The sequence below is a fragment of the Centruroides sculpturatus genome, unplaced genomic scaffold (assembly GCF_000671375.1).
Source record: "Centruroides sculpturatus isolate CEXI.00-Female unplaced genomic scaffold, Cexi_2.0 scaffold1097, whole genome shotgun sequence".
Lineage (NCBI taxonomy): Eukaryota > Metazoa > Arthropoda > Arachnida > Scorpiones > Buthidae > Centruroides > Centruroides sculpturatus.
In genome coordinates this window covers 220301-229092 of record NW_019385328.1, presented here as the reverse complement: position 1 = coordinate 229092, position 8792 = coordinate 220301, and the positions used below count along the sequence as shown (strand labels likewise).

Genomic DNA, 8792 nt, shown 5'->3' with positions numbered 1-8792 from the left:
AGGATAAGGCAAACCAGGCACTTGCCTCACTTGAACAATGAGAAACTGCTCCAAATTAATGAAAAATGAAAATTAATAAATTGCAAAATAAAAAAGAAACTTAAATGTCTCTTGCAGTGTTTATGAAATGCTTTTAAGCACACTAACGATTTGTGTCAAACGCTCTGGCTCGGTACTACATTCGTTTTTACATATGATATCGCCATAGTAAGTTTTCTTCCTTAAATATCCAAACAATATAAATTCCGTAGAATTATTATCAGAAATAATTAGTTTGAAAAATCAAGCAATAACGATAATTTCAGACATTAAAGAAACTTCAAGTTTAGATCTTTTAAAAGCGATTCATTAATATAGTTTAGTTCAAATTTAGAAGTTGCATTGAGAATACTTCTAACACTACCTGTTAGTGCAGCTTTTGATGAAAGAGGCTTTTGTAAACCGAAATTTATGAAAACGTGTTTATTAAGGTCGTTACTTGCTCGGAAAAAATTCTATGAGAACGATGACAACATATCTTTATATGTCAGAGATAAAACATCCCGAATCTCATTTATGATGCATTGTACCGTAATCAGTGCAGTCACACTTAATGGCGACTTAACTCATTATTAGCGTTTATAATTATTTTTTAATACAAAACCTCCTCTACCCTGAAAATTAAACAATTTGCCATTTAATAATAGTAAAAAATATAAACAGTTTATTTAATAAAATATCATAACAGATGGCGCCGTCAAATGTTTCCGATAATGTTAAGCGACTCGTTACTAGATTTTTATATGTTTGTTTGTTAAATAAATCGGAGTCTTTTCTCCGTGGAAAAATCTAAAATGTCTAATTCTTAAGCTTGCTTTTTTAGTGTAACGTCAAAACAAATATTACCTAGGAACGTCATTTAACAAGTCGAAAAGACAATTTACTCATCGGTTTTTAGGGTTTGTGATGTTTTTTAACAATTATACCAGTAATAATTAAGAAAGAATTAAACAACAGTAAATAATAAGGTACAGAAAAAGGTACATCAACATTGTAGATTTTGTAAGACATAATAATGTAGACTAATCTATAGAAAAATACACAAAAAGTTTAAGACTTTTCAACATCTCGTGTATATACGTCATCTTTTTATTCTGACAGGACTTTTCATCTATGGTCATTCTATTTTATGACATAGCTAAAGATTACTTTTTCTCTTACTTTTCATTTTGAGAGTTTGCTGTGTGATTTAAAAACTACAGCAGACTTATAAAGAATTGTTTGGAGATAAACAGTATATCTTACTGGTTTTCGTATGTAACACTACGAAAGATTGAATTTCTGTTTACGCGAATTTAAAATTTTCTAAAAATTCATGTATATCCGTGTCTACATATATGTAGAAAGTAAATCGTTATGTCTTTCTATGGCGTGAAACAATGGATTTAAAATAATGAAGTGCCAACAATTACTTTTTACTAATATTACAATCACTTGCATTATTGGATTGTTGGCGCTTCTCGAAGCTGAACCCCGAAAAATATGGAATCCAGCGCATTGGAAATAGAAATTACTTGTATGGGAGAAGAAAAAGTAAACGTTGCAGAGTCTTGCATCAGGAACGTCGAAAGCCCCGTGCTCAATTCCATGCTGGAAGATTATCGAGTGTCGGGAATTTTTCCAATGCCTTATCCTCCTCGACAAATCTCTCAAGTTATATCGTAAGTTCAGTCAATACAAAAATCAATTTTAAATTATGCTTTATACTAATTGATATTTATTATAACGAGTAAACTAGAACTTTTTTCAATTCTTTGATGTTACTTCTGAAAAAAAGTAAATTTTCTGTCATTTATATACCGGGAGATTGAATTCCCTTACGAAGTTGCATAAAAAGATATACAGCAGTCCATGTAAAACCAAATTTGGTATAATGACATTTCGATACGCGTGTTACTTAATTTTATTTTTCACATTCGCATATTTTTATTTCTATAGCTTAATGTAACTTTTAGAAAAATGGGTTCTTGAAATTTGTACGTGGTTTTCCTGAGGACTAGATACTGCATACGACCATCGAGGGGAGGTCAAGCTTTTAACTTTAGCTAAAACCGGATACGTATGCATGAACTCTAAACCATAAACACTTTAAAAAAGGCTATAGCCAGTCTAATATCAAATATGGCTGGCAAAAACCTAGTTTTACTGCAAGAAGTATTACCATTGAATATTTTTACGAGATCGTGGATTAAATCATCTACAAGTTCGAAAGATGTATACGGCATAACACTACAAAATTTTTACCGTAGAAGTTAGAAGTAGGTCCGAATCTGCCAACGAACTTTCGTAGAGTAAAACTCTTCAGTATTTACTTTATTGCCTCTAAAACCAGAAGGCGGCTATTGTGCAAAAGTACGTTAATATGCTTGTCGAATCGATATCAAAACTCTAATAATTAATTTTTAATATACAATGTAAGGAAACGGAGTAAATACGAAGCAATGAATGGATGCGGATGTTACGGAACTTTGAAAACTCGATTGTTCTGAATTATGACGTAACATCTTTGTCTACTCACGTGTTTTAAGTTATGTTAAGTTACGAATAAAAGACATTTTTGTAAACACGAAATTAAACATAAAATTAAAACATAACGGTTAATTTGTATTAAATAATTTTTTAATTTTACAATTCTTAGATTCATTCGTGGACAGTTTTCGTTTGGAATCCCTACGAAACGCAATGGACATCTACGGCATCAGCAAACGATACCGGATCGAAAAACTTTTTGTAGAATGTCAATCTTTCATAATTTACGACTTGAACTTGTCAAATGTTTGCCGAATACACGATTTCGCTTGCGAACAAATGGACAGATGGCTGCAGTATCACTGCTGGGAATTTTTCGATGAAGAATGGAAAGAGATATTTCTCGCGGACGACTTTTTACAATGCAAAAGGACGACGATCGACCGATTACTCTCTCGTCCCGTTTACGAATCATTAACGGAAGTGTCTTTGTTCCTCGCAGTTTACAACTGGGTGAAAGTTCGTCTGCAACGACGAGCGGAAGTAAGTGGAGAATTGCCTCCGAACGACGCTACCCAAATGGAAAGATGTAGAATAAACATGGAGCCGTTCATTCCCAAAATTCGGTTTCTGGCCATGAGTGAGAAAGAGCTGAGAAATGTGGTATTCCCTTTGAACTGTTTAAGCGAAGTAGAAAAACAAAGCATAACAAAGTCCGAGCAAAGATGATCCAAAAATTTNTCTATTTAAGTCATGAAATGAGTGCCTGTCCGGATAAATATGTAACAGTTTTTTTGTACAAAATTTTCAAAAATATTATTTTCAGTGACAAAATATTAATGTTTGACTAAAATTCTTATTTTGCAGTGTGGAAACAAGTAAATCCACGTTATTTTTAATAAAAGATTTGTCACTTAATGCAGCAAATTTAAGTTTCGCTTTAATTTTTTCGTGTCCGTATAAATTTGAAACACGCCTTATAGGAGCTGCTAAAGTTGTTTCTGTGTGGATGCATAAGTTTTATGTCGTCCATGTACATGAGATGTGACAGAGTAAACTGTGTTGTTTTTTCATGTCTGATATTGTAGCCATATTGTGTGTTGTATAACATGTTGGATAATGGGTATACACTATCTCTTTCTCTCTTGTAGATTATTTGTACAGACAATAAAATCTTAGAATTAAGTAAGCAGATTTCGGGAATTTTACTTTAAATGGCGAGAGTTAAACTGTTAGCCTAATACCTGGTGCGTAAATTGAAAATTAACTTTCGCAATTTATCTGCAGTAAAATATTTCAGCATTGCCTCATTTTTCATCTTCTATTGGAAGACTTAAATTGCAAAATCTTCGTTTTCAAGGTAGAGACGAGTTTTATAAAAGAATAAATTGCAAATACTAATAGCGAGTGAAATTCATACGAAGTCCGACCCCACTCGAGTTTCATTCTTCCCCCACCTCGTAGATCTTTAGCCACCAAAATTGAACGGCATCGATTCTCCTAATGAACAAACTTCTCTGCAAAATTTCAGAAATTTTCGACCAAAAAAAAACCAAGACTTATAAAATTCAAATTAGATGAACAAAAACGCTTCCGCCCAACACAAACTAATATACTTACATATAGAAAAACCTTGACGAAGTTATTTTCTGATTTATTTCCATACTTTTTCACTGATGTATATACACGCTGGGGAAGTAAACAAATATATTTTAGTAAAAATAAAGAAATAAATATTATAAAGAAGTACAGAAACCTAATAATTGAAGAAATGGTTTAACAGTCAGAGATTTTCCAATTCGATAATAATTTAATAATATGTACCAAAGCGACTAATTAATTCAATACAGGTATTTGTAATTTATATTATTATCAAGGACAGCAATATGTTAGAAATTTGCTATTTTTACATAAAGGAAATTCTTATCTTTTATGTATATGTGAAATAGTTTATCACATTCTTTAAACAGTTGTTGTATGCGAGGCAGAATCTAGTGTAATATGTAGTGTCGTTGTTGGTCGTTATGCAAATTTGTACATTTTTACTCTTTATGTTCGTATTAATCTGTTTTATATTTGTATATAACTAGTCTGTAGCTATAGCAACGAAAAAATTTAGTGAACGTCACCTTTGTGTATTACTTATATCGTTACTTTACAAGTAACTAAACTCTTAATATTAAAAAATATTATTTCTGTTAGTAATTACGCGTTTAAGAAGTAATCTTTCGAGAGAGAGGAAAAATAATAATAATAATTAATTGATCGATGATCTAAAGGTTGAAGGGGGGTCGTCAGGAAACGAACCAAACGGCAAAAAAATATCTGGAGAAGGACGAAGAGTGTCTCATTGTATTAATACCTCCTTTCACGCGGAATATTGACGACGATTGATTTTAATATTCTTATTGTTTCGGTCATAAATTGGTCATAAATTGACCAATGGCAAGAGATCTACTTTTGAAAGTAATGGATAAAAGTAGACTAAATGAAGTATGGAAATTTATTTCAGAAGTAAACTCATTATTTAAAACACGATTAATACAATTTCAAAATGTGCTCATTGATGAGAATTGTTAAATTCAAAAGACGTCTTGCATTCGGAGATTATGCTTCAATGTCCTATGCGATGTAAAACTGCTTATGCAGTAGTCCTAATCATTTATGCAAATAAAAGCTTTGAAATTCGTGTCTAACCAATTGTCACTTCTCTCGTGGGGGCGGCAAATCGGCAACCGTCTTGTGACCTAAAGATTATTTCTTGAAGGCGAGAGACGATAATCAGGATACGGCTCCAGAATTGTTGTATACATTTATAACTTTTCTTTTTTTATTTATATTACACTAGCAGATAACCTCGGCGATGCACTGGCAAAGATAAAAAAACAGTAAAATTATTAGATTACTAGCTGTTACCCGCGGCTTGCCCGCGCGGATTTTGCAAGCAAACCCCATTTATATTCAGTATTTCAACAACCATAGTAATTGTTATATAACACCTACCGCCGAGAATGATGAGAATTGCCGAGAATAAAAAGAAATACTTTCAATTTGATCAATTTTCTAAAACGTTTACAATCGTTTTATAATCGAACCAATATGCAATAACAAATTCGAATTTAAAACGGTTCGAACATTTTTAAAATCGAAATAAATAAAAATATTTATAACAATGTGTGAAATGTTATTAATTTAATACACCTAAGTACTCGATGAAGACTAAATCCTCTCAATCTCCCCCCACGGAGGAAATTCAAAAACTTCCTTATTAGTGTGCGTTTCCATGACGTACCCTAACTGTCTACCAAATTTCACCTCTTTAGGTTAAGTGGTTTGCTCTGGCGATAATGAATCAGTGAGTGAGTGATTCAGTCAGTCAGTCAGGACAAGCAATTTTATATATTTAGATTTTTTATTTCTAACCCTTCTATAATATAATATTACAGTATACTATAGTATTACAAAGGTTACCATACGAGAGAGGTTATCACACCGAGCGCCCAATCTGACACATTTTTTTAAAAAGTAAGTTGTATACAGTAGAGGAATAAAGAATTTTTAAAATGTATTAGATTGGTCATTTGGTTGATTTAGCCAACCGTCGTCAAGTTTATCGCGCTACTCGAATGGCACGACAACGGTGAGTCAGGTAAGAGGAAGGAAGTGTTGTGAAAGGGGGTCGAAGTAATTCGATCAAAGTAGTTATTGACTCCTGGAATAGAGGAAGGTCAACCACAATTAATACTGGTCTATACTAAAATTTGAAAAATGATCCGTGTTAGACAGGTTGTGATGGACTCTCTCGTGATCGAAGTTGCTAAATTTAAAATTCCATCCTTTTTTGTAAGGATTATATTTAGTTAATTATTTTTTAAATTAACGCGTGCAAAGCCAGCAATGGTATGTAGACAGAAATTAACCCATATATAGAAATTTAATTGATAATTTTAGGTGGGATATATGGCATTATCTAAGTTAGAAGTATATAAACATAACTGCCGAGTTATGTAGCGATTGGTCGAACGGCCTATGCGTGCTAGCGAAAAAACAAACAAACATCCTTATTTATATGTATAAATGACCATGTAAAACTGATTTATGTGTTCTGTTGGTTGTGTTTTGTAGTATATTGTGTATGAAATTTGATTTTCCTTTTCATTGACAATGAAGAATAGCATTCGATACACATCGCAATAATTGTCTCACCTTTATGTCTTGATTTATTTAAACACGAATGTGGCAGATAGCGGAAAGAAGAAATGGGCCAAGGATTGACACTAACCTAGCCCAATCATAAATGTTTATGCAATTTTTGGTTAGTAGACATTGCACAAAATATTGTGTATAAAGTTTGTAAATATAAAAATTTATATTACACGACAACCGTAAAACATCTGCCAATTTACATGACTGTAATAAAACAGCATTAATAACTAACATATAAATTAAAATATTAATATGATTTTGGAGGTTACAGAACGTATAAAATTACTTTAAAAAAAGAAAAATAATTACTGTATATTATTTGATTTCTTTCACGATATTTTGTATATCTTAAAAATAATTAATTCTGTCCTGGGATTTCCCGTGATCCCGGAAAACTGTCGACTTTTATCCCAGAATACCGGGACAAGCAAAAGACCGGGAAATGAGAAACCGTAGTTGGCTTCACCCAACATTTTTCTAATACTTCTTCATTCTCACATAGTCACTTCTTGTTATTCCACGCACTTCTCTCAAATAATTCATTACAATGCGTTATTGCGATTACTATAGCGTTTTCCAATAACCGTTATGACGGTTAAAATATGTATAAAAATTACAGCAATTTGTTAATGATTTTTTGCTCTTACGAATACATATACTACGCATTATTACAGCAGTGGTAAATTTTGTGGTAGGAGACAAACACTGCTTGTTAGAAATACCCAATAGCCGCATCAGGTAATTACGGTACATATTATATAGAAAAAATATCACAATTATCACTGTTTTATATAGCAAATATAACTATTTTTTTATTTGTTTCTTATATATTAACATGATAAACAATTGTTTTTTCTGTCACAACTAAGTGCGTAGGTAGACACTATATATCCGGGGTGGCCAAGCTCCTTGATAGTCCGAGCCATTTTTCAAAATTTGAAATTTTTCGCGAGCCGCAATTAAATACGTATTAAAAAGATATGCAAAAAATTCCAGATTACAAATTATATCCGTAGCAAGAGTGATACAAATTGTTTTCTCCAGAGCACAATGTCAACTGTCCATTGCAATGACAGTTTACAAATTCAAAATTGGTCTGAAGTCGGTCGATAACGGACGATTACGCCACTGTTTATGTTCGTTCGCGCAGTTTTCGATGAGTCATATCATTCTTAACTTGGACGGAAATGAAATTTGTTACAACGTTGCACTTAGTCTTTCATATTTGTTGTTANAAGAGCTGAGAAATGTGGTATTCCCTTTGAACTGTTTAAGCGAAGTAGAAAAACAAAGCATATTGTCCTGTTGGACATTATTCAGAGAAGATAAATTTTTGGATCATCTTTGCTCGGACAGAAGAAAGAGGAACGAAAGTAGTTTCACGGAATGGTTTATTTACGAAAAACAGGCGCCGTATACACCCAACGATAGCGATCTTAACAGCATATTTAGCACAAAGATAAGAGTGATGGAACACTGCTTCGTACAGACTCTGAAACTACCTTTACACCATTCTCATAGAACAAGTATTCCGTTCAATGTAGAAGGATACGTCAATTTTGCCTCCAACCGATTACAATCACAAAAGGAGTTTTGTAAACCCGATGGAACCGTAGATTTGGACTTTCCCATTTTTGTGGAAAAGAATTCGTCCCTGAGATTGTCCGTTTTCTTCTACGTTGAGGAGATTCGTAAATTTTACGAAATATCGTTAAATATCCGTCCCGCCAATCACAGATTCTTCAGTCGCTTTGATCCCGATGCTCGGACTTTTGAAGAATCTTTGGGATTACAAGAGAACCAATTCTACAACGTGTACTTCGACGTCGTCTTGTATTTTTGAAATTTCGCTTTCATTTTCAAGTTTTATGAATATTTTCTAAATTTATTGAATAGATTTTAAAAATTCCTTATTTCTTCGATGTTTCTTTAATATTGCCCGAAGAAAGTGGATTTATTTGTAGATATGAAATAAATTATAAAGTTATCGCAAGCCAGAGACGGTGTAACTTTTGTTCAACTCGTTGACGTTTAGATGAAGTGGTCGGAAAAAAAGTGAGGATTAGTAAAAGGCAAGT

At 32.7% G+C, this 8792-nt stretch overlaps 1 protein-coding gene across 2 annotated transcripts; it reads left to right on the top strand.

The window, feature by feature from the left end:
• The first annotated feature begins 1448 nt into the window (after positions 1–1448).
• On the top strand, positions 1449–8707 carry LOC111637716. Of its 2 annotated transcripts, none has more exons than XM_023383279.1 (3): positions 1449–1700; positions 2678–3153; positions 7949–8707. In XM_023383279.1, the coding sequence occupies exons 2-3, from the start codon at positions 2722–2724 to the stop codon at positions 8555–8557; spliced, it is 1041 nt and encodes a 346-aa protein (XP_023239047.1). In that variant the 5' UTR covers positions 1449–1700; positions 2678–2721; the 3' UTR covers positions 8558–8707. The 2 variants fall into 2 exon arrangements, with proteins under 2 accessions (XP_023239047.1, XP_023239046.1); XM_023383278.1 differs by having other exon boundaries at positions 2678–3171; positions 7967–8707.
• Positions 8708–8792: the final 85 nt, after the last annotated feature.